This window comes from Eumetopias jubatus, unplaced genomic scaffold (assembly GCF_037043125.1).
Source record: "Eumetopias jubatus isolate StellerSeaLion01/CBP00866 unplaced genomic scaffold, mEumJub1_p1.0 scaffold_13, whole genome shotgun sequence".
NCBI classification, from domain to species: domain Eukaryota; kingdom Metazoa; phylum Chordata; class Mammalia; order Carnivora; family Otariidae; genus Eumetopias; species Eumetopias jubatus.
In genome coordinates, this window is record NW_028274819.1 from 98,856,864 (window position 1) to 98,880,819 (window position 23,956).

At 60.1% G+C, this 23,956-nt stretch overlaps 1 protein-coding gene across 1 annotated transcript in view; it reads right to left on the bottom strand.

Annotated features, from left to right (window-relative positions):
* The window catches only part of PHLDB1 (pleckstrin homology like domain family B member 1), a 42,701-nt gene that overhangs the window by 1,964 nt on the left and 16,781 nt on the right, over positions 1-23,956 (bottom strand). The window contains exons 7-27 of the mRNA XM_088018156.1: positions 22,359-22,640; positions 21,615-21,755; positions 21,364-21,501; positions 18,649-18,777; positions 18,129-18,284; positions 14,982-15,092; positions 14,778-14,867; positions 14,037-14,180; positions 12,826-12,930; positions 12,268-12,441; positions 11,697-11,837; positions 10,178-10,318; positions 9,939-10,041; positions 9,436-9,480; positions 8,547-8,841; positions 8,371-8,461; positions 6,916-7,062; positions 4,663-4,779; positions 4,299-4,401; positions 217-302; positions 68-100 (exon numbers count right to left, since the gene is read on the bottom strand). Of these exons, the coding sequence (XP_087874282.1) occupies positions 68-100; positions 217-302; positions 4,299-4,401; positions 4,663-4,779; positions 6,916-7,062; positions 8,371-8,461; positions 8,547-8,841; positions 9,436-9,480; positions 9,939-10,041; positions 10,178-10,318; positions 11,697-11,837; positions 12,268-12,441; positions 12,826-12,930; positions 14,037-14,180; positions 14,778-14,867; positions 14,982-15,092; positions 18,129-18,284; positions 18,649-18,777; positions 21,364-21,501; positions 21,615-21,755; positions 22,359-22,640 (2,772 nt within the window). The remainder of the gene's footprint in view (positions 1-67; positions 101-216; positions 303-4,298; positions 4,402-4,662; positions 4,780-6,915; positions 7,063-8,370; positions 8,462-8,546; positions 8,842-9,435; positions 9,481-9,938; positions 10,042-10,177; positions 10,319-11,696; positions 11,838-12,267; positions 12,442-12,825; positions 12,931-14,036; positions 14,181-14,777; positions 14,868-14,981; positions 15,093-18,128; positions 18,285-18,648; positions 18,778-21,363; positions 21,502-21,614; positions 21,756-22,358; positions 22,641-23,956) is intronic.

The window sequence follows — 23,956 nt, forward strand, 5'->3', positions numbered from 1 at the left end:
GGAGGGGACAGGAGGCATTATTAATGTGCAGTAGTTCTGGTTACAGGGGCCAGGTGGGGAGGGGTACCTCAGTCACCACAGGGAAGCTGAAAAACCTCTTCTGGGAAGGGGAGAGGGAGAGAGCGAGAGAGAGTTTACAAAGAGACCGAGGAAGGGGTCCAGGACTCGAGAAGACAGGCTGCTGGGCCCACCCCTTCCCCTGCGGCCCGCCCTCACCTTGGCTGCACTGCGCAGGTGGTCATAGTACACTTCCTCGATGGCCTGGAAGTAGATGACCCCCTTCAGCTTCGTCTCATGCTTGTCTGCAAAGAAAACAGGGCCGGGCTGAGGAGGCCCACCATCCCTCAGGCAAGGGGCCACCGATGGAGCTTCCCCGTCTGGGAAAACGGGCTGATTCCCAGGACTCCAAAACAGAGCCCAACAGGGAGCCCTGAAGACATGGCCCGTGCTCAGCCTTGCTCAGAATTAGAGAATGCAAAATAGAACTTCACTGAGATAGCACTTCGCACCTGTCAGAAGGGCAAAAATATGCAAAAAATAAACACGCTCTGGGCAAGTTTATGGAGAAACAGGTGGGCTAACAGATGACAGGTGGGGTATACAGTGGTAAACCCTTCGGGAGGATTTGCCCGAGTCTACCAGAATGAGAAAGGTGTTTGTCCTCTGAGCCAATGATTACACTTACGAACATTTACCTTACAAATAACAAACTTACGTGATTGTTCACCACAACGATATTTGTAGTTTGGAAACAAACCAACTGTCCCTCAAATAGAGATTGATTAATAAATTAGAGTTTAGCACAGGATGGGATACTAGACCTCTGTTTGTTAAATGACAGAGAAATACCTCATAGGGGTAGGGTAGAAAAAATACACATAGATTCAGAAATACACCCTTCAAATGTATCCGATATATTTGCTATAGAAAGATCTGATCTAATGGCAGTAAAACAACATATCGTATGCCATTTTTTGTGTAAGGAAAGGAGTAAGAATCTCTGCATTTGTTTACATTCTAAAGAAACTATGCAAGAGATTAGGAGCGTAGTGAGTTGTTGTGAGTAGGAGCATAATTCTCAATGTAAACCCTCTTATGTGTTTTGATTTTTGAACTGTAGGAGTGCGTTTACCTATTCAAGTCTAATAGTAAAAACCGGAAGGAAGGATGTCGCATCCGGAGGCCGGTGGGGAGACAGGAAGGAGCGGGGCCGACAGCAGAGGTGACCCAGCCGGTGGGAAGGGACAAGGCACTGCCAAGGGAAAGCCCAGGGCCTGGGCCGTCTTGTGGCAAACACTGCTCACACCCGAAAGGTCACACCGTCAACTAAGCTCACGGTGACAGCTGACAGGCTGCCCCTTGGGGTGCACCCTCACCCCCGTGTCATTTCAGGCCTGAGTCCCTGAGCCGAGAGCTACGGCCTCCTCCCGTGCCCCTGCCCCACCCTCTGCCCCTTCAACTCCCCTTCCCTAAGGACAAGGTGGTGAGCTTCCTCAAGCGAATTGAATCCTGCTGTCTCAGCCCACCAGCCTCTCTGCTGCTCCCTCACTGGGACCCTGCCGCCATCTTGGCTTGGCAAAGGCTGTTTACAGGCCACCGCCCACACCGCCCTCTGGTCTGGTCTCATGTCCTTCCCCGGCACCAGCCCCAAGTTCTCTCCGGCCAGGCGGAGCTTCTCCCGGGCCCTTCACTGTGGGCTCTGTGTACACTGGAACGGTCTCCATTCCCTTGGCAAACTCCTAAGTGGTCTTCAAGACCCACTGCAAATGGGACCACTGTGGTGCCCGGTCACGCGCTCCTGGGCTCCCACAGCACGGACATCCCTCTGTAGAACCGACTCTGCCGAACCTGAGCCCTCCTCTGCCCGTGCACAGGTCTCCCTCCTCCAACACAGCAACTATGTGCCTAGCGCACAGTAGGTGCTCAGTGTTGAATCAGTGAGTCCGAGGCACTGGCGTCACCAGAGATCAGAGATCCGTCTCTTAGGAACCTATCCTCTAATGGGGAGGAAAGCACACACATATGGGCGTTTATGAGCTACGCGACCTTGGGCATGGCTGGGAACGGCAAGGGTGCACCTACACGTCCGAGGCAGTCATGAGAAGCAGGTGGTTGGCACAGCGTCTGGCACCTGCCGGAGCCTCTGTGATCACAGGGCAGACAGAGCCTCTCTAAGGGTTCTATATGACAGAGGGCAGGACCCGTTCCCGGTGAGGCAGGGCCAGGGAAGGCTTCGCAGACGCTGTATCTGACCTGGACCCCGTAGAATAGAGGGGTTCCGCCAAGTTAGTGGGAGGAGGGTCCAGGCCAGGGCAGGGAGAATGGCAAGTTCAAGGCAGAAGCAGGCAAGTCACACCCAGGGCCCCGATCAGGTCCCCGGCCCATCTCCATCGGACACTTGCGCTTGGGACAAGGATGCAGCCCCAGCCTGCTTCCCTCCAACAGCAGCTCCTTCCCACCTCTTCCTTCGCTGGAAACCGCATCAGCTCCAGCCCCCGCGTCCTGACCACCCACGTCTCCTCATCTTTTGCCATCTGGCTCCCGCTCTGGACGGAAGGGCCTCTGGGTCCACATTATTCTTGGCCTTTCTGCAGTGTCCCTCATCGCTGGCGACACTCCTTGCCTGCAAATGCCGGCTCCTCTGGCTGGCTTCCCTCCCCGTTTCCGCCCCTCCGTAGAATGTGATCTTCGTTTCACTAACCCTCAGGAAGCTCGTGAATGCCCAGCGCCAGCGCAGCACCTGGCCTCTGGCTTCCCACCTCCTGCCCTCCCCCTTTGGCAGCCCCTCCTCCTCTTCCTTCCCCAGGGTTCAGCCCTTTCCCTCTGCTCTGCTCTGAAGTCCAGCTGCCTGGGTTCAGTTTTGGCTCGGCAGCTTAGCAGCTGTGAGACCTTGGGCAATTTACTTAACCTCTCTGAACCTATGTTCCTCATCTGTAAAATGGGTATAAAATAGTGCTTCCCGCACAAGATGATGAAAAGTCAACGCGATGATGCATGCACAGTGCATAGCACAGCACCCAGTTCATGCAGCGCTCAGTGAGTGTGATCTGCCATTACTATTACTCCAGCACAATCAACTTTAACCCTGACCTTTCTCCTAAACTTAGGTGCCCCTGGGGCACTTCAACCTCAACATGCCTAAAATGGAATTCTTCTCCCCAGGCCTGTTTCTCTCAAATGCCCACAAAGTCCCTTCCAGCCCAGGTGGAAACATGGGGACACATGGGCCCCTGCCTCTCCTGCCTCACACAGCCAGGGCCCAGGCAATCAGGGAAGGCTTCTTGGAGGGGGTGAAACTTGGTTAGGGACCAGGTTAGACGGGAGGCAGGCACTCCAGGCTTGGGTGTCTCTGCCACCAGACACTTAGGCCTGCTCCTTCCGGGCTCTGAACAGGATTGCTCTCCCCGGCTTTATGGCTAGATGGAGCTGGGTGACTGCCTGAGCAGCCCCACTAGTGACCTGAGGACAGACCCCAGCCAGGGCATTTAATGCCCATGCAAGGCGCAACTGGGCTTCCCTTTACTCTCTGCCACTGTGGCCTGCAATGTTCTAAAAATGCATGCTCTCGAACAAAGGGAGCACTGACGCAGGGGGGAGCAGAGCCCCCACCAACCCACAGGGTACACGGACTCGTAACTGGTGAAAAAGGAAACTGCGGTTTCGAGCCACTGGGATCTCAGGACTGGTTGTTCCGCAGCACACCCCGGCCTCTCCCGACCTGCGTGCCACACAGCATCCTGCGCTCAGCGTGGGGACCGTCCAGAGGGATCTCCAGGGACGGGCAATTACGCTGGAGGCAGGGTGGAGAGCAGAGGGAGCAGAGCGCGCCAGGGGGCCTGTCCCCGGGGCTGTCCCGCGCGCTCCCTGGCACCGCTCAGCTGCTTGTCTTAGAGCCTTTGAGGGAACGTGCCCAAGGCGGAATCCACAGGCCTCCACACGCCCACGGGGCCTGGGCGTCCCCTACAGCACACCCATCCTGCCTGGCTTTCCCAGTCTGTCCACGATCTGCCTCCCTGACCGCAAGCTCCAAGGGACAGAGCCGTAGGCCCCCGGCTTGTCACCAAGGCCTCAAACAGTGCCCAGAGCTTACTCCATGCTCGGTAATATTGCCGAATACGTGAACGAGCAAAAGCTGAAGGCGGACCAAGTACCGTCTGTACCCCGGCAGGGAGGGGAGGACAGGCCCCAGCTCAAGCCCCCGGCCCCACACTGGTAAGCCTGGCCTCCCTCCAGAAGACCAGCTGTCCCGGGTGACAGCCCAAGGCTCCGGGCTCCGAGACGGTCTGACGGGAACTCACCCACGTAATAGGAAAGGGTGCGCTTGAGCCGGTCGAAGACAAACCAGCGCTTCTTCCATGATTTAATCTTGCCGCCCATCTTGACCAAGTAGCCGCGGCAGACCTGGCAAGAAGCAGAAGTGAGGAAGGACCCGGCGGCGTAGCCCCCAGACCTCTCCTCCCGGAGCGGCACTATAAAAGCCATCGCCTGTGCCTGGATTTTCGGGGGACTGTGGCCCACAACGCTTCGGGCCAGCACACCAGGTCCCGGGACAGAGACCACTCGTGTTAGGGCAGGAACTGGGGCCGCTATTCCGAAGGCCCAGGAGGTGCCCAGACTACAGGGTCCTCTCCCCAGCACCCCGGGCCCACACAGGCCTCGCACCTTGCTGCTGAGCACCACGTGCAGGCAGGTATCGACGCCGTGGCCCGACGACTCAATGTGGGTCTTCAGGTCGAAGTCCTCCTTCCGGATTGGCAGGTAGCGGGTCAGAGGCCGTGCCTGGGGACAGACGGCAGCGTCAGCAGTCTCCTCTCTTCCCCGCATCAGCCCCCTGTCCAGGTCCCTTGGCTTCAGTCCCGAACCCCCACTGCTGCCATCGGTCCCTCCCCCACCCCGGGGCTGTCACTCTGGTTTCCGAGCGCTTGTGGCAAAAGCAGAGACCTAGCGGGCCGGCACTGATGCAACCCCGGCCCGGGCAAACTGCTGAGTGGCTCTATGCCTCAGTTTCCCCACCTAGGACCAAGACACAGCCATCCCTGTCTTCTCCCTGTCCCTGGTCTCCCTCCTGGGCTGAATGGAATACAGCAAGAAGCCAGAGGTGGGCAGGCTCTGGGAAACAAAGCCCAATAAGCAATCTGGCCTATGACTTCTCATCGGACCATGTTTGGATCACATGGCCTCTCTGGGCCTCCCTTTCCTTATACGTAAAACAAGGGTTTTGAACTAGATCATCACTAAGGTCTGTTCCATCTCAAAAATCCTGATACCAACTAGACCTTTTCTCCTACTCTCCCTCTACGTTAGAACGGCCGGAAAAGGAAACATCATAAATTAGAGAAAAAAACGAAACGCACAACTTCCGGGAGGTACCCCGAAGATGGGCTGGCTGTGCCCCCTCCTACAGCAGACACCGGTGCCCCTGCAGCGACACCTGAGCCCCAGGGCAGGGGGCTGTAGGGGAGAGAGACGCAAAGTGGCCACGGGCTGGGGCAGGAAAGGGGACCTGGACTCCTGACGGAGAGGCCAAGCATGGAGGTAAAACTCAAGAGTTTCTGATTATTTTTTTATTTCTATTTTTTTGAGAGAGAGCAAAAGAGTGAGCGTGAGCGGGCAGAAGCAGAGGGAGAATCCCAAGCAGGCTCCACACTCAGGGCAGAGCCCGATGTGGGGCTCGATCTCATGACCCCGAGATCACGACCTGAGCTGAAATTGCGAGTCAGACGCTTAACTGACGGAGCCACCCAGGCGCCCCCTGGTTATTTCTTAATTCCCAAACCCAATCCAGGTGGCCTACCCCTTAGAATTCATGCTGTTGCCTCACGGAACATCAGGGACCTGTGGTCGCTGGTCACTGCTGGGGAAGATCCCACAGGACCCCCACCCTGGGGGGGGGGGCTTTATAAGACTCAGCAGGAAGGACTAGCCTGAGTCCCATAGGCTCTCACATGGGGAGGGGGGCAGGATCTGACACAAGAGACATGGGTGGAGCTCCCTATACAACCTAACTTCTCCTGCCACCTTCAACTGTTCTGCCTAAATCTGTGTAAAGGAAAAGCTCAGGGGCGCCTGGGTGGCTCCGTCGTTAAGCGTCTGCCTTCGGCTCAGGTCATGATCCCAGGGTCCTGGGATCGAGTCCCACATCCGGCTCCCTGCTCGGCGGGAAGCCTGCCTCTCCCTCTGACCCTCTCCCCTGCTTGTGTTCCTGCTCTCGCTGTCTCTCTCTCTGTCAAATAAATAAATAAAATCTTTAAAAAAAAAAAAAAAGAAAAAGCTCAGGATTCCTGTCCCAGAACGAGTACGGTTCTCTCTTGGAGATGTAAACAGCAAGTCAGAGTGACACCATCTGCTGGTGGGGGTCTGGAGCCCCGAGTGTGGTGCAGTGAGGGCCAGGACAGCCACGAAACACACACACACACACACACACACACACACACACACACTCGCACACACCACACCACACACCCCCACCACACCCCCCCACATGCACAACCCACACACATCACGCACACATGCACACCCCCCACATGCACACCCCACACACACCACGCACACACGCACACCCCCCACCCCATGTACACCCCACACCCACCACACACACACACCCCCATACGCAGACCACACACCACACACACACACCACACACCCCCACACGCAGACCACACACCACACATACACACCACGCACCCCCACACGCAGACCACACACCACACACACACCCCCCCACACACACACGCGCCCAGATCTCTGTTCCTGGGGGCTGAACAAGTCCCAAACTGAATTCTGCTTGTACTGAGCCAACAGCAGTCTTTTCTGGAGAAGAGGCTTTACAGCCCCCAGGGCTAGCCCGGGGTATCCCCAGCCCTCCCCAGGCCCACCCTCAAGCCCACCGCCCAGCACCCCCCAGCGCCCACACACCTGGGAAAACTGTTTCTCCCGCATCTTGACCTCCTTCTCCACCAGCTGCTGCCTCCTGGCACTCTCGCTCTGCAGCCTCCGCTCTACCTGCTCACGCCTCCTCCGCTCCTCCTCCAGGGCCTGCCGCCGGAGCTCCATCTCCCGCTCCTGCCCCCAAAGCCAGCGGTCAGCGCCCATGGCTTTGCCCTCTGCCGCCCCTTCCCCCCACCGCCCCTCCTCAGGCTGGGGCAGAGCTGTGGGAGGCACCCACCTCAGAGGGCAGCCTGGCACCAGGGAGCATCACCCCCAAAACCCACCCTCTGCAAGCACCTTCCCGGTCGGGTTAAACACTTTCAAGTGCTCGGATCCGGGCTCTGCCGGATGAGCTCTGTGAGCCTGACATCATTCAAACCCCCTCGGCCTCCGCCATCTCATCTGTAAAATGGGGCCGAGGGCGCCTCCCTTCGGGGATCATAGGGAAACTTACACGAGGTGGTGTATATAAACGGCCCATCACGGATGCCGGCAGGACGGAAGCACCGAATAAACGGGGCTCTTACACTTCTTACCTGAATTCCTACCACACACATCACCTAAGGGACTTTTCCTGATACTGAATATTTTCAGGTAGTCCTTCCCTAATCATCACTAAGGCCCTTTGAAGCCAAATAACAAACATGCGTAGTCGAATTTCAAATTTTATGGGGAAAAAATGAACTTACAGAAGCCATTCTTAAGAGTCTAAAAGTCCTTAAACCAAATCATCAAACACAAAGCACGTCAGTGACGTTTTATGTCCTCATCAACTGTAACGACCTTCACACCGTGAGCTCCTGTTTGCCATTTCTTCCCAGCTCAAAATTGAGCAGAGTCTCCTTTCTCTCTGTTTGCCAAGAGCTCCTCGTAAATGTGCCCTCCTTCGATGGGAGTACGACTGAGAGGCCTTCTTTTCTGGCTGGCCTAGCGACTGCCTCCCACCCCCCAAATCCCACTCTCACCTGCAGAGACGCAGAGCGCCCGGAGGGTGGACACAGACCCCCCCCCACCCCCTCCCCAGGCACGGGCTCCTCAGCCCCCAGCGCCCCCCATGTCCCCTCCGCCGACACCCCTGCTCTGGCCTGGACACCTGCCTGCTCTTCTAGTCCTACCCCTTGGGCCCCCGTTCCCGCCTTTCCTCGCCATCCCTGAGAGGAAGGACCTGCCGCCGGGGAGACCAGAATCGGAGTTCCCGTGGCGGCCACAACACCCAACACCCACAGAGGCAAACACACAAAGGCCGGAAGGCGCTGCTGGGCAGATTCACGGTGGACAGTGCTTACTGTGCCGCCGCCTCTTGTCCTAAGAGCTGCGACACCTGCCACGTGGCCAGGCCTCCTCCACTTGAGGAACACTGACTTTAAAACCCTTTCTTCCTCGAGGGAAGGTCTGGAGGAGCCTGGGGGCGGGGGGGCTGCGGCCAGCACCGGCCTGCCTCACCCTGGACTCCATGAGCCGGCTCTTCTCCGCGTGCGCTTCTTTCAGCATCTTCTCCATCTCCTCGATCTTGCCCACGTCCAGGCCGCTGGCGCTGGGGGAGGGGGAGAGCGGGGGGGGGGCATCAGGGGGCCGGGAGGCGGCTGGCAGAGGCAGGGCCGGCCCCCCGGGGAGGGTACCTGGACATGTTGTCGGGCGAGCAGGCCGAGTTGCCGCCTGTGGAGATGCTGGTCTCCATGCTGTCCGAGCTCTCCAGGCTCAGCGTGTCGTAGGCATGCTCGCTGTCCTCCCCGCGCTCCCGGCCGGCCGGCAGGTGGTGCAGGATGGAGTGGTGCATGAGCGGGGGGAAGCCGGAGGGGCCCGGCGGGAAGGGGGCCGCCCCGTGCAGGGCATCCCACTGGCACTGCGCCTCGGCGGCAGCCTTCTGCTTCAACTCGGCCAGGCGCCGCCGCTGCTCCTCAATCACCTGCTGCCCTGCGGGAGGGGCGGGGGCAGAGTCACGGCGGGCCCTCTGGGGAACACTGGCATCACAGAGGGAAGAGGGGAGCAGGGAGAGGTCAGCACAGGGCCCAACCCTCGGCCGCCCCCCCCCCCCAGCCCCAGGTCTGGCTGCCCTGCCAGCACTCGGTTGCCTGCACGACCGGCCACGGCCACATCGTCCGGCCGCAGCGCTCCTTCTGCATCCTAAGCCCCACAGGGCACTGCCCCTGCCCTGGCAGTGCCTCCAGCTCACAACCATGGCCTGAAGAGCAGGGCAGGGCCCATGCACCACCCCCCGCCGCCTGCTGGGGAGGGGAAGGGGTGGGGGAGGGGGTCTGTGAGCAGGGTGTCCATGCAACCCCAGCAGTGATGCATAAGCAAGAGCAACACCAGCAGGGAGGAAGGGGAGACAAGGCAGAGCACTGCTGAGGCAGAGCCAGCCTGACTCGAGGGGCAAGACCAAGGGACACCCCATCCCAGCTCAGCTTGGGGGGGGGGTGGCAGCAAGGACCTGCGCAGGATACATCATGCAGATGCCCAGGCAGGGCTGCCTGACCAAAGCAATGCCCCCAGTGACCAACGCTCTACCTGCTGGGTTGTCGGCTGGGGGGGGCTCGGCAGGAAGCGACTCGCCTGGTGTGGGGGCCCCGGGCAGAGGGTAGGGTAGAGAGACACAGAGGGGATGAGACGAGGAAGACGCACAGACATGGGCTTTCAAAACAACCAAAAGGCACACAGGCAACAAGGACTCCTGGGTCCCCAGAGCCGGTATCTTAGGGAACCACCTCTGGAGGCCATCAGGTGCACCCCCTGCCTCCAGACAGGGCAATGTCCGTCCCAGCTCAGACCAACAAGCATCTCCCTTCTTTGCTGAGCTCTCTGGGAAGGATCGCACGGCCCCCAACCCTTAGTCTCTTGATAGATATCCAGGAAGCTCTTCTTCAGATATTGAATCTAAATGCTTGCTGTGCTTGCCTAGAATGCCATTAAAGCAAAGACACCCTGCGAAAGGTGTGGCACGGGGGGGGCGGGTGGCATATATCCAGGGCCCCCCGGGGAGAGCGGGGGGGGGCAGGCCCGCAGCCACTCACCCTTCTGCTGCAGGGCCAGCTGGCGCTTGGTCTCGATGTCCTGCAGCGTGGCCGCCAGGTTGCGAGGGAGGCTACCTGTCCCGTTCTGGGCGAGTAGAGCACTCTGCGGGGGGAATGGAGCACTGGGACCTGGGGCTCAGAAGAACGCCCCCTCCCAAGGCTGTCCTGGGCGGCTCTGACCCCTCCCCAGTGGCACAGCCTCCACATCCCTACCCCAGCCATGCCCACGGTCGTCAGACCTTTGGGGAGGGGCTCCGGCCCAGGGTAGCCACGCTGAGCTGGGAGGAAGAGGAAGAAGAGCCAGAGGAAGAGGGGAGGGGGCCACTGCGGGTCCGGGGCAGGGGGCTTGTGGCCTCACCATCCATCTTGGAGCGGTAAACCTGGAGGGAAGAGATCCTGACTGGTGAGCTCCAGCCCCCCCACCACCAGCCAGCACCCCCATGTCACCTAGGCTGTGATCCAGGCCCCACCCCAGCACCAGGCCAACAACAGCATTGAGCTTCTTGAGCCAACCCAACGGACGGGTGTTACTGGCAGCCACCAAGCCTTTTCCAGGCAGCTCCTCTCTGGACCAATCCCTGGTCCCAGATCTCAGAAAAGGTCTCAGAAAATCGACCCATGTGAGGCGGCATTCACATCACATCGGTTGGACAGAGCTGTGCGGGAGACCAGTGGGAGGCCGGGGTTCCTTCTGGTCCAGCCTCGGCCACTAACAGGCTGTGTGACCTTGGGCCATGTACCTCCCAGCTCTGGGCCCTAGATCTGCAAAAGGAGAGAGCAGGGCTAGACGAAGGAACTGTCAGGCTCCCTCCCAGCCCTCATGTTTGCTGAATATGGGTCTGGAGTCAAGAACCCCGACTCCTTGCACAGGCTCTGCTACTTCCTAGTCGTGAGGCCTTGAGGAGATGACTTATCTTTTCTGGGCCCCAGTGTTTGCTCTGTAAGAGCAGAGAGTGAACTGCTGATGATCATGTGAATCGAAACACGTACAAATAGAGCTGCCTCATGTGCTAGAAGAATCGAACTCCTCCCAAAGGGAACATGGAATTAGAGCTGAGACACAAACGTAGAGGTGCGGTGCCTGCACCCCAGGAAGGAATCTTGAGCGCTGGGGTCCTGGGCACAGCCGCAGGTCAGTGGAGCACGCCCTGACCCCTTTCCCCATGCCACGGTTAGCAGCTGGCTACAGGCTGAGGTCACCTGTACCCTCCACGGAAACGCTGAGGAGGCCTGGGCACGTCCTCATGGCTGTTACTTCAAAGTCTGTCCCACCAGTACTGCCCCCGAGTGTCACCCCTGGGGAGACCCGGAGAGCAAAATGCCGGCCACACTAGTTCCAGCTGCAAGAGGCCCAAGAGGGCATCAGCCCAGCCCCGCCCACCCCCACCCCCTCAAAGGAGGGAGAGACTCCAGGCCTGAGCGCTGCGGGGGCCAGAGCAGAGCCATGGTCTGCCCTAGCACCAGGCACCAGACCCACCCCACCCTGACCCCCCCCTCCGGAAGGCCCTTCCCCTGCACCAGCAATCCTCTATGCCGTCCGTGGATCACAGGCTGGCCCTCCAGCTACCCAAAGGGCCAGGACGCTGCCCATGAGGAGACCTCAGGGCCCAGAGGCCCCTTTCTGCCCTGACTCGACTGACCGCCCCTCCCCCACCCCCCCATCTAAGGTGGCGCTGTGTGGCTGCTGGACCAGCAGGAGGTACCCAGAGCAGAGAGGAGCAGGGCTCGGGGAGGGGCGGGCAGGGGGAGAGGGGTTACCTGCAGCTGCCGGGAAGCTTTGGCGGGCAGAGGCGGGGGAGAGGAGCGCGGGGAGGCCGCCGCGGGGCGGGTCCCCAGCCCGGCCATCAGCTCCTGGTACCACTGCTCTAAGTCTACAGCAGGGAGAAGCAGCTCCTCCATCTGGAGTGGGGCGTGGGGAGCAGGCGTGGAGAGCAGGCAGGAGGGGAGGGGAGGGGAGGGGAAGGTTGGAGGAAGAGTAAAGGCAGGCCTCGATCAGGGGGGAAGCAGGAAGGTGAGGGGGAAGGGAAGGCAGGAAGGGAGAAAGGACAGCACAGAGAGAAGGAGGAGAAAAACAGTGAGAGAACAGTTGCTGCGAACACGCGGAGCGCAAAGAGGAACAGTCAGGACACAACTCCCAGACTGGAGACTCGTGCTCTGCTAGCTTTGATGCCGGCCGGCCGGCCAGCGCCCGCAGGCACCGAGCACTCCCGGGCCGGCCTGGAGCTCCGAAGCTGGGAGGCCGGAGCGGCGCGCGCGTGCACGCACGCACGCGCACGGCCACACCCGCCGTGGGCGGAGGGGGGGTGGCAGGAACACACAGACCACCAACCTTGGGTGAAGGCGTGAGAGAAGCGGAGGAGGAGGAAGAGGGCAGCACGGGAGGAAGGCAGGTGGTGGGAACCAGGTGCCGGGAGGCAGAGGCCCAGAAAGGCAGGCCTGGCGCAGGGGCTGTGGGCACGGGCGAGGTGCCCCACATCGCCTTTAGCTGCTCAAGCGTCACGTACTTGGGGGAAGGCCAGGATGCAGGAGGGAATACAAGAGGTTAATGGAACTGCGACGCAAGAGATGACCCTGCCCATGGGCAAGGGAAGGGTAATCCTAGGAAGCGAAGAGCAGCAGAGCCTTGCATAGCCCGGGAAGGCGAGTCCTCTCAGTAGGACGCCCTGGCGCCACAGCAGAACGCCTGCCCCTCGCTGAGCCGTCAGGAGCTGAAGCTCCCGAGGCCCCCCGAGAAGAGAAGAAACCAGTCCCCACCGCCCTTATGCCCGCTGCTCTTCTCCCTCACCACTGAAGACAGACCCTGTTGTCCCCCAAGCCCCACCCAGGCCTGAGGCACCATCTGGGCACCCACGAGGGGGCCCAGGTGGGCTCCCTCCGTGGCTGGTACCTCACTGTCAGGCAGGGCCTGGGCGAGCACGCTGGGGGAGGTGGCAGAAGCATGGGGGTCCAAGCGGAAGCACAGCTGGAGAACCTCTGCCAGGCTCACATACTCCTAGGGTGCCCGGTGGGAGGGGGAGGGATGGGCAGAGAAGAGGTTAACAGGGTACAACCAGGTACCCAACACCCAAACTCCATGCCTTCGGGCCAGCACTCCATTCAATACAAGATCCAGAGCAGGGGTGGGGAGCTCAGCTGCCCACCGTGGCCGGAGACAGCTGTTGGGCGGGGGGGGGGGGTACCAGAAAAGGGCAGGCAGAACTGTCTGAAGGCTCTTCTTGACCTCTACCTTTTGAAGCTGCCTTGCCATCATCCAGGCAGACCCTAAAGGCCCACCCATGGGTTTGCTCTGGGCTGGGGACAGGAGAAGCTGAGGGAAGGCCTTCCAAGAGTCCACTGAGGATCAGGACCCGGCTCCCAGACAACCCTTCTGTCTCCGACACCTTGGGCATCCCCAGTGGGGCACACAAACATGCATCCATGGAGTACCAGCCACCATTCCCGAGCATCTCCTCGCACCCCATCTGCTGGGGCGGGAGCTGGAAGGGGTGGGATGGAAACACCCTAGGGGGTGAGCTAGACGGGCTTTGAGAGAGAGACCTTAGCAGGGAACAGCTCAAAGCCCAAGAGGAAAAATGGGCCCAGTGCCCATGGGTTAGTACTTGGAGAGAGATACTAGCACACTAGCTAGTGGGGTGGGAGGTCAGGGCCTGGCATAGTCCCTGAGCATATCCTTAGACCCCTGAGCTTATCTAGGTGTCCCAGGCATGGCAGGCATCCAGAATCCTGCTGAGTACACAGGAGCCTAAGCCTCCCCTATCCAGAGGGAGCCCCAGCCTGGCCTAGCTCCAGAGGGCAACTGTCCTCCAGGGGTCAGGGAAAAAGAAAATGAGCTAGAGGATCCAGTGGGTTGTGAGAACTGATGAATGGCATGCAGAACATGTGCAAAGTAATATGCAAATCGGTGCTCTGGTTTTGCACGGGCTGCGCAGGCCCTCTCAGGAACAGCAGGATGGCACACGCACTCACACTCTCACAAACTCTGGCCAAAGGGTAATGGCCACACGCCCTTCAGCTGGGCCCGTGGGGGAAGCTGTAGGCGGGAGCTCAGCAAGCAGGCAGGCAGTGGGCACAGCAGGGCAGGCAGTTAGCTGTGATTACCTCTTGTGCTTTGGGGCTGAGCTGAGTGGAAGCAGGTGGGGTTAGGGGGACAGAGGAGGCCCCAGGCTCAGAAGACCCTGGGAAAGGGACCAGAGTCGCAGATCCCAGCCCCATCTCTGAGGACTCGGAGATGAGCAGTTCAGCCTACAGAGAGGGTACATGGTGAGGGGCCTCTCCCCTCACACAGCCCAGCCACCCCGCCCCGGGCCTCAGATGCTTGTGCAGTGAGGCAGGTAAAGAGCTTGGGAACTGGGGCACATCCTGGTTGGACCTTACACCCCAGGCATGCAAAGACTCGGGAAAGAACGCCTTAAGGGACGTCAGAGCCCACTTCTCAGCCAAGAGCCTTGCTCTAGACTGAAGCCCAAGGAGCTCCAAGCTCAGGACCCCTAGATTCCTGTGCTCCCCCTCAAAGGGAGTCTACCCAGCCCTAGCCCTTACCAAACCTCCGAGCTGTCTGTCCTCCCAACTCATGCGTCCTGAGACCCCCAGATGTATTTAAATACCCAAAATGGCAGCATCAGTAAGCTCCTCCAAGCCAGAAAGGTATCTGAAAAGCAGCAGCTGGTGGCCACAGAGGCTCAAATCCCAGACGTCAGGGCCATTCCTACTCAGACCTCTCCAGTTCGGGAAAATGTCCCCATACTCAACCTCAGTGGCGAAGGTGCCCCATGTGGCTCCAGAGCCTCCCGAGAGACCCGCTGGGCCTGAAGCTAGGGCCGAGCCCAGCACGTTCATTACCTCTCTGAGGGTGGATGTGGTCTTCGGGAAGGGCCGGCCTCCTGTGAGTGAGTGGTATCTCCCCTCCAGCACAGTCAGTCTCTCCTTCTCCTGCAAGCCCCAAGGGGCCGAGTCGGCACGAGGGAAGACCAAGGGAAGGGGGTCCCACCTGGCCTCCACACACGTCTCCCACCATCGCGCCCCAGCCCACCCCGCCTGGGCTACCTTCTGCAGCAGCTGCAGGGAAGCGTTCTTGTCCCTTGCCAGGCGCTCCGACTCTTGCACAGCCTGGGCCCGGATCTGCCCCGCCTGGCTGTCCAGGATTGCCAGGCGCTCCTGGAGGAGAGGGGGGCCAGTCGGTCAGGCCTGGGAGACAACAGGGCTGAGCCCACGGGGAGACCCGTGGCTTGGGCGGAAGGCATCAACCAGCCCTTCTGCTTGGCTTCCACTCACCCCGGGGAAAACAGGCAACTACAGTCAGCTCTCCCCTCAGCCCTCCCTCAACCAGCAACTCCTGTGCCCTGCCGTCAGCGAGTCCAGAACCCGGGGCACAGTGAAGAGTTCCCCACCTGCCCCGCCCCCCCCGCCAAGTCTGCTGCCTTCCCGGCCGGGACCTCCTCACCAGCCTCCCGCTCCCACTCTCTCGACTGTCTGGTGGGCTCCACACTGCCACAGATACCTTCTTAAAATGGCCTTGGAGGTTTGTTTTTGTTTGCTTATCTGAATTTTCAAACCCTTCCAAAAATATATACACATTACTTGAATAATTTTTTAAAAATTCACCAGTAAGGTTAGATGACTCCTCTCCTCAAAATCTTCGAGTGACTCCCCACTACTCACAGGCCAGAGCAGGGACTCTGAGGCCGGCATTTGAGGGCTCCTGGAACGGGGCCTCCACCGAGTCCCCGGAGTCTGGCCGCGGGGTACAGCAAGCTGCGAAGCTGCACGCTCTCAGGCCTTTCTAACACCGCCCCCCTTAGCCGGGGAGAGCGGCCCCCGACCTTCCACCACCGAGGGCTCACTTATCCTCCAAGGCCTGAGGGAGCGCTACTTTCTCTCCCAACACCTTCCTCAATCACCACTCATTTCTCTGCTCCTCCCTCTGTGCTCAGATGACTCTGTAGCGCCCTCTGCCTCATACTACTGGTACTTGTGAACATGTGTCTCCATCACCACCCAACCCAGGCTGTCCCATCCAAGGGCAGGGTCAGTGTCTTAGATTCTGCCTTCATTTCCCCAGTAGAGCTTAGCACAGTGCCTGGCTCAACAACCATGGGCTAAAAGGAAATGAAAAGAGAATAACGTGAGAGAGAAGGATGGGGGATGGGGGGGAAAATGGGCTGGGTTAATCCCAGGAGGGCTTCCTGAAAGAAGTGGCCTTAAACCACCACCTTTAAGAGAGTAAGACGTGAGCAAGGAGGGAGGGAAGAAGGGAGCTGTCCTAGATCTGGGGTCAGCCCAAGGGGTAATCCCCACAGCAAAATCTGCTGTTTATTGAGAACCTGTTAGTACTCAAAAACTGCGCTAAATGCTTTGCATTTGTTACCTCATTTAATCCTCTTTTGAGGCAGGTGCCTTTGTGCCCATTTTACAGATAAGAACACTGACATAGGGGCACCTGGGTGGTTCAGTTGAGCCTTCGGCTCAGGTCATGATCTCAGGGTCCTGGGATCAAGCCCCATGTGAGGTTCCCTGCTCAGCGGGAAGTCTGCTTCTCCCTCTCCCTTTGCCCCTCCCCTCACTTGAGCACACACGCACCCACACTCTTTCTCAAATAAATAAATAAATAAAATCTTAATAAAAAACCTGACATATTTAGGAGCTAATGAGTGCTAGAGCTGGGATTAGAACCAAATCTGTTGGGACTCCAAAACCAGTACTCTGAACCACTCTGGATCACAGTGGAGACGGGAGCACCAGACACCAGGGCAGATGCAGCCTGGCACGGGTGGGACACTGGGAGCTGAGGGAGGAGGGGAGGCTGAACAGGCTCAGGAGAAGGCAAGGGAAAGAATGTGACCCCCAGGGTCCCAGTGGCTCAGCTCGGTTCCTAGCAGCCAGGGTGGGCATGGGGAGGAGACAACAGAGGTCGAATCCTGCTGACCCCTCCCAAACTCCCTGGAGCTTACACCCACCAGGACCTCAAAGGGATGGGATGAGCTGATCTAGGGCTCCCGGCTGCATCCTCTCCAGAGGGAAGAGGAAGAGGCTGGAGAAGTGCCAGCCCCTGGCCCCAGGGCAGTACAGCATAAGGAACAGATACTTTGGGGCCAGGCGGGCCTGGGGTCCAATGCTGACTCTGAAGCTTGTAAGCTGAGAGGTGTGGGGCAGATACGTAGCTTCTCTGAGCCCTCATTTCCTTGTCTATAAAATGAGGATAAGAGCACTGGCCTGTGAGAGCGTTGTAAGGTTGGCATAAGATAACCCAAGAAAGCCTCCTGGCACACACCCACGTGCTTGGGCAACGCTAGCTTGCTTCCTTCCTTCCATCTGTCTCGCATCTGGAAGCGGATGCATTTGTAAGGCAGAGAAACTGAGGGCGAGGGGCAAGGGATCCAGACGCAGGGGGAGGGCCAGCAGCTCCCCACATAGCACCAGACTCAGGCTAGCCCTCGAGACCCCAGCCACCATTTTCAACACCCCTCCCCTGATCTCACTGCCCTCACCTCCCACCCACTCACTCCAGCCGTCTCAGGCACATGAGCTGCTGGACCATCCTCCCCCTTCTCCTTCCCGACTTAACACAAGTCTCCTCCCAAATGTACTCCCCACCTTCACATACACACACACACACACACCCCCTATCCTGGGCTGGCTGAGATCAGGAGCAGAGGATCACCGCATCCGGAGCTCCAGAACTGGTGAGGATACCATACACAATCCCCTTGTTTTCTGGCTCAGCTAAGGCTGAGCCACAGCTGGAGCCTAGGGGATGCCCTTTCTAGGACCACGGGTTGGCTCGATATCCAGACCTCAGCACCTTGTATGTTTCCCAGCGCGTCCACCAGACAGACAGATCTACAAGAGCAGCAAGCCTCCCCCCAGCCTCCTCCTCCCCCATCTCGACCTTTCATTTCTCTGCCCACCCCGGCCGGCTCCGAACGGGAGCCCCGTCCACTCTCCACTGGGAGCGCACACTCACTAACAGCGCCTGCTGTCCGCCCAAGCGCCCTCAGACTACCCTCGGGGCCCAGGCTGTCCTCACACACACCGTCCTGCTTCATTCTCTCAACAGCCTGTTCTTGGTTTGCAGAGAGGGAAACTGAGGCTCAGAAAGGTAAAGTTAGCTTTTAGGGGGTCATCAGCTGGGATCCAGCTCACTGGCCTCCAACCTCCCCTCTGGCTCCGGGCAGGGGATGGGGCGGCGCGCACCTTCCTCTTGGTGATGCTGCGGAGCAGCTCGGCCTTGCTCCGGAGCAGCCCCTGGCCAGTCAGCTCCCGCTCCTCCTCCACGCGGCTCTCCCGCTCCAGCTGCTGGAACTCCAAGTCCTCAAACAGCTTTGTCTCCGTCTCCAGGGCCTCGGCCTCCTTGAACGACAGTGACAGAGGGGGTCAGGTGGTGCTCGGTACCACTCCGGGCCTGGAAGGCCAGGCCACAGAGGGGGGGCAGGGGAGTTCTGAGGGCTGGCCCCAGGGAAATCAGGGAAGGGACCTGCCCCCGCCCAACCCCCTTTCCTCTGCTTGGCTTTGCCCCTTGCTCGGGGCATCAGTGCCTGGAGTAGCAGAAAGGAGAAAAGCGCTCCCCCCATCCTTCCCGGTCCCCTCCAAGCCACAGCACCGACCCTGGTGTCCGGCAGGTACTGCAGGGCCCAGGTGGTCCCGTCCCACCGCTCTCCTCTCTTCTGGGTGGGTGGCCCTCGGGGGCCAGGGAAGGGGGGCTGGTGAAACTGACCCTTCTCAGCTGCTCCTGTAACTGTTCCCGCACTGACTCGGGGCAGTTATCGAGCTGCGTCTGGAGCTCGGCGTAGAGCGCCTGGCGGGCCTCCAGGTGCCTCCGTCCCGTGGCCAGCTCCGCCCTCTCCTGGTCGGCGGGAGGGGGGGGGAGGGCGGGCACAGGGGAGAAACAGAACACACACTCCTCAACTCTGGCCCGCGGGCAGCGGCAGCCATGGGGGGGGCGGCCAGGGAGGGAAAGAGCCAGAGCCGGGGAGCGGCAGGGCGGTGGGGGGAAGAAGCCGAGGAAGAACAAAGGAGGATACGCGGGAGAGAGAGGAAGAGAGAGGGGGAAGGCGCGTGGGAGGGGTGAAGCACGGGAGAGGCGCAGGACACTCGCAGGTGCAGGGGGCCGTGTCCGACAGCCAGACGGGCGGCTCTCGGGCAGAAATTTTGGTCTCTTGGAGTCCCCTGGACTAGAAACTGTTTGGGGAGGTCCTAAGAAAAGCCCTCTGTCTTCTCTCCAAACCCATCAAGGCCGAAGCTGCTTCCCCATCACAGACGCCCAGCCTCTGGCCCCTGCTTCTCCCCCTCTTCCACCGCCTGGAGACCAACATTTCACCCTGGGGCAAAGGGTAGAGCCGGCGGAGGGTTAAGTGCAGGGGCTGGGAGTGACTCAAAGCTGGAGATGTCAAAGCTCCGGGCAGTCAGTGCAGCGGCGGGACCCCAGCCCGACTCCCGGGGCCTCCCTCCCTCCTGCCCGGCGTGGAGGTGGGGGGCTGGTGCTGCAGGCTGAACTCCAGCAGAAGAGGGTTGCAATTAGTTCGGCCGTTACCGTGGCAACAGGAGCCCCAGGAGTGGGTACAGAGAGGAGGTGGATAGCTCTGTCTGGGGCGAGATGACACCTCCAAGGGCGGGAAGGGGGACGAGGGGAGGAGCTGGTGAGTCACCCCTCCGAAGGACAGGCAGAGGAGAAACTATGATTACTGATTCCAAAACCAGAGTGGGGCTGTGGGCTGGGGAGGAAAGCCGAGTGAACCTTCCCCACGGCCACCACCCCCACCCCCCACCACCACCTCAAATAACTGGGCTCAGAGAGAAGGCACAGTCCTGACTTCCAGGCGATGCCAGGTCAGTGAGAAAGGAAGTTAGGCAGCTTCCCTCTGAAATGTTGAGCTTACTTGAAGTAAATCCCTATGCGGAATCCTGCCCCGCCCTCCCCTGACCCACTCTCCCCCATCCAGGGAGAGGAGGACCCAATCAGGCCAGTTCCTGGGGTCCAAGAACCTCCCCCTCGTTGGACTCAGCCTTTACAACACCCTACGTTCCCGATGGCTCAGGGGTGGGAGAAGGGAAGAGGCCTACACATTCCCACCCTCCGGCTGGGGTATTTGAGCTTGGGAAACCCCAGGGCGGAAGCTGGGAAGGGCAGCCACAGTGTGGCAGAGAGAACCCGTCCAAACCCTCCCCAGGCCATGCCTCCCCAGCTGCACCTCCAGACCCCTCAGCTCCGAAAGCAAGAGAGGGAAGGGAGGCAGATGGCTAGAGGACAGCCGGCTTCTCCCTGCTGTATGGAGGTAGCACCCAGGACTCTTCCAAATGGGGGGCGCTCTTCAGGCTGAGAAGCTCCCCGGCTAGGCACTTCCCCCAACCTTTACCCCTCTTGCCAATGCACCATTGAGTAAAGTTGAGCTGTGCCCCCTGTCCATTCCTTTCTGATCAAAACCCTGGGGTCCCACACCAAGAAAGGAAGGAGGCAGAATTAGACAGGGAGAGGTCAAGGGCACGGCGGTTGCCCCTGGAGTTAGTACAAAAGCAGGCGTGGCTCAGCCCTGCCTGGGTGGCACTGGCAGTTAGGGGCATGCGGAGAGCCCAGGACAGTGATTAGAGGGGGCATTAGTGCAGGCCTGGTTGGTAAGCGTGGAGTTAATTTGGCACAGAATTTGGGAGTGTGGTTTTAGGGGCCAGAGCCAAAGCTCCAAAAAAAAAAAAAAAAAATTGCAGGGACGTCAAAGAATTTTTAAGACTCTCAAAATTGGGACAGGAGGAAGACGCTCTCAAAAAATTCAGAAGGAAATTTAATTCTTGGTAAAAATACTGTCATAAGTCCAGAAAGAGGTGGCCCCGCTCCACACTCCAGAGCTTCTGGCACGTTGTTGGGCATCTTGGGCCTGGCGGGCTCGGCTCCTGTGGGACGGAGCGCCCCCTGCAGGCTGGCACGGGATCTGAAAAGGGCGGGGGCAGAAGCTGGGACCACCTGGGATGGGAGGCTGCAGATCCTGAAGGCTCAGGGGAAGAAGAGACGTGAGGGCCGTCTCCCAGAGATCACATCCTGAGCACCCGAGGCATGCCATGCCGGGCAGGAGACATTCTCTCGTTGGAGGGACCCAATCCCGAACCACTTCCCCATTTCCCCAGGCCCTCAGGCTGTGCTCACTGCCCAGGAAGCGGTTTTGGCACTGCCTAGAAGGGCCACGAAGGACCGGGAATGGCTGGCACCCAGAGGTAGCACAGAGACCCAGACAGAGGAGACCCCAGACCCCAGCCCAGGCCCTGACAGTGCCCTTCAAGCTGGTACCTTCCACAGAGGACAAGGCCCCCTGCCCCTGGGCGACACAGGAACCGCCGGGTCTGAAGGATGGCTGACGAGGGAAGGGGTGAGAGGCCTAGAGGAGGCACTGCCCCTCCCCCAGGCCACCGGTAGCCAGCCTGGGCCAGGCCAGCTGTGCGTTACCTTGTCCCTCTCCTTCTGGATGCCGGTCTCCAAGGTCACCAACTTCTCCTGCAGCTGGTCCATTGCCTTCTGCTCCTTCTGCAGTAGCACCCGCTCTGCCTCCCTCTCCCCCTGCAGCAACGCCCGCTCCATTTCAGCCTGGGGGCGACACCAGGGCCACAGGAGGGCCAGTCAAGGCAGATGGACTCAGGCCGCTCCAGAGGCCTTGCCTCGGTGGGGGAAAGAGTGCAGCCAGGGCCCCCATGGCTCACCTCCCGGGCCGACTCCTGCAGCTGCTGTTCCAGCTCCTTCACGCGGACCTTGAGCTGCTCCACGCGCCCCAGCACCTGAGCCCGCTCCTCTTCCAGGGCCAGCGCCTCGGCCTGGAGCTTGGCGCCAGGTGCATCTTCATGCTGCAGGGGGAGAGAAGCCATCAGCTGGGGGCGCCTGGAGCCTTCCATGATCAGACTCAGAGAATGGAGCCCCCATTCCTCAGGGCATTTGGAAGGGGTAGCTAGACGGAGAGAGGAGGCCAACTCCCCTCCCCGCAAGGGAAGCAAAACCAGCTCAGCCAAAGGCAATGGCAGTTCCCCCCTGAGCTCCAGGCCCGGAGGAGGCCCCACGGCAAGGCCGGGCAGAAAGCGTATCCAGGGCGCCTGGGTGGCTCAGTTGGTTGAGCGACTGCCTTCGGCTCAGGTCATGATCCTGGAGTCCCGGGATCGAGTCCCACATCGGGCTTCCTGCTGAGCAGGGAGTCTGCTTCTCCCTCTGACCCTCTTCCCTCTCGTGCTATCTCTCATTCTCTCTCTCTCAAATAAATAAATAAAATCTTAAAAAAAAAAAGAAAGAAAGAAAGCGTATCCATAGCCTGGGGACCGCATCAACACCTCTCATCCCCAGTCTCTTCCCAAACCTGCCCCTTCGGTGACCTCCCCCTCCCTGGACCTCGGCCCCTGCCACACCGGCCTCCTCTGCCCCCCAGCCCCTCTCGCCAGGCACCCCCCACCCCGCCCCACCTCCTGCTGGGTGCTCTCCGTGCTGCTGCACTCCTCCCTGAGGTTCTCCTCATCCGAGCGGTCCACGCACTCCCACAGGCGCTGGGGGGCACCTCCAGGCTCCTCAGCGCTCCGCCCAGAGGCCCCAGTGGCGCCTGAAAGGCCCCGTGAGGGCCTCCGGGCTGCCAGTGCCAAGGCTGCGGTGGCCTCCCCAATGCTGGGCAGCTCCCCGGCCTCGGGCCCCCCGTCGGCCCGGCTGTACTCAGCACACAGGTTCAGAATGGTCTCCAGGCGCTGGCGTTCCTGGGGAGGGTGCACAGAGCAGCGCATGAGAGTGGGCGAGGGAGGCCGGGTCCCAGCAGACCTGGAGCCAGGCGCGGCGTGCTACCAGGACGGAGAGCTAGGACACCAGGTACTCGGAGCTCAGAAGGAAGTCAGGAGAGCCCCAAACCCAAGGCCTGCGGAAGCAAAGGGAAGGAGGGTGTCCCAGGAGTAAGCAGGACGAACCAAAGCCACTGTGCCACCTGCCCACATGGCTAGCCCCTCCCATCTCCCAGCTTCCTTTCCCCTTTCGTTCTGTCCCCAAGGGGGCTTCCTTGTGGACACCCAGCGACACAAACTGGTGAGCAGGCTAAAGACCACAACGAGACACTGATAAACACTCGGGTGCTCATGCTGACTCAGACCCACAGAGATCTACAGACACAAGGGTACACAGGACCCCCACCCCCCACCCCACACACACCAGTCCTGACCCACAAGGACACAACATATGTGCTGTGCTTACATTTAACAGGCAGGTCCTGGCATGCACGGACGCACGCCAGCACACACACAGATAAACACAGCCTAGCATGCAGACAGGTGGGCACTGACCTAGACCGGGTTGGAAACCAGACCCACAGGCAGCTAGGGATCCCAGGTTCCCGCAAAGCTGTGCTCGGCCTGTGTACACCAGGCCTGGGACACGGTCGTCCTCATGCTGGCCCCAGCTCCAAGGTGCCCCCCCACCCCCACCCCCCCACCCCCCCCCACCCCCCGTGTCTTCCCAGCCAGGTGAGCCGCTGCCTGCCCTTGAGCACCCAGGCCCAGTTGTGAGTGCTCCAAGTGACTGCCACTTCATCCGTCCCCATAAACAGCCCCAGCCAGATACCTCTCGGGGCCCATGAAGTGAAGGAGGGACGGTGCAATCGTGCTCCCCATCTGTGACCCCTCTCTCATCCACAGCACTCTAGCCTTGAAGCTCCCCCCTCCCCGCTCCCAGGCACCCATGGCTCTGCAGGGGACCTCAACCTCAGGTGTCTCTCACTGCAGTGCAGCTGTGACCCCAGACACGTACCCAGCTTCCTTCCGGCTGCCTGCCCAGTTCCATGTCAAAAACAAAACCAGGAACAGAGCCTCTGGCACCCAGGAGGCTGGGCCAGTGCCCCCGCCCCTGCCCTAGGACCCAGATAAGCAGCCTGCCAGAGGTGGGAGGGGCAGGGCAGGTAGCCTCCAAGATTTAAAGTGGCAGGTGGGGCAGGTCAGGGCCGGTGGTGAGGTGTGTGCTTGTGCCTGGGGGTGGGGAGCCTGGGCCCCTCACTCTGCCTCCACCAGACTCACTGCTCCCTATCCAGGAT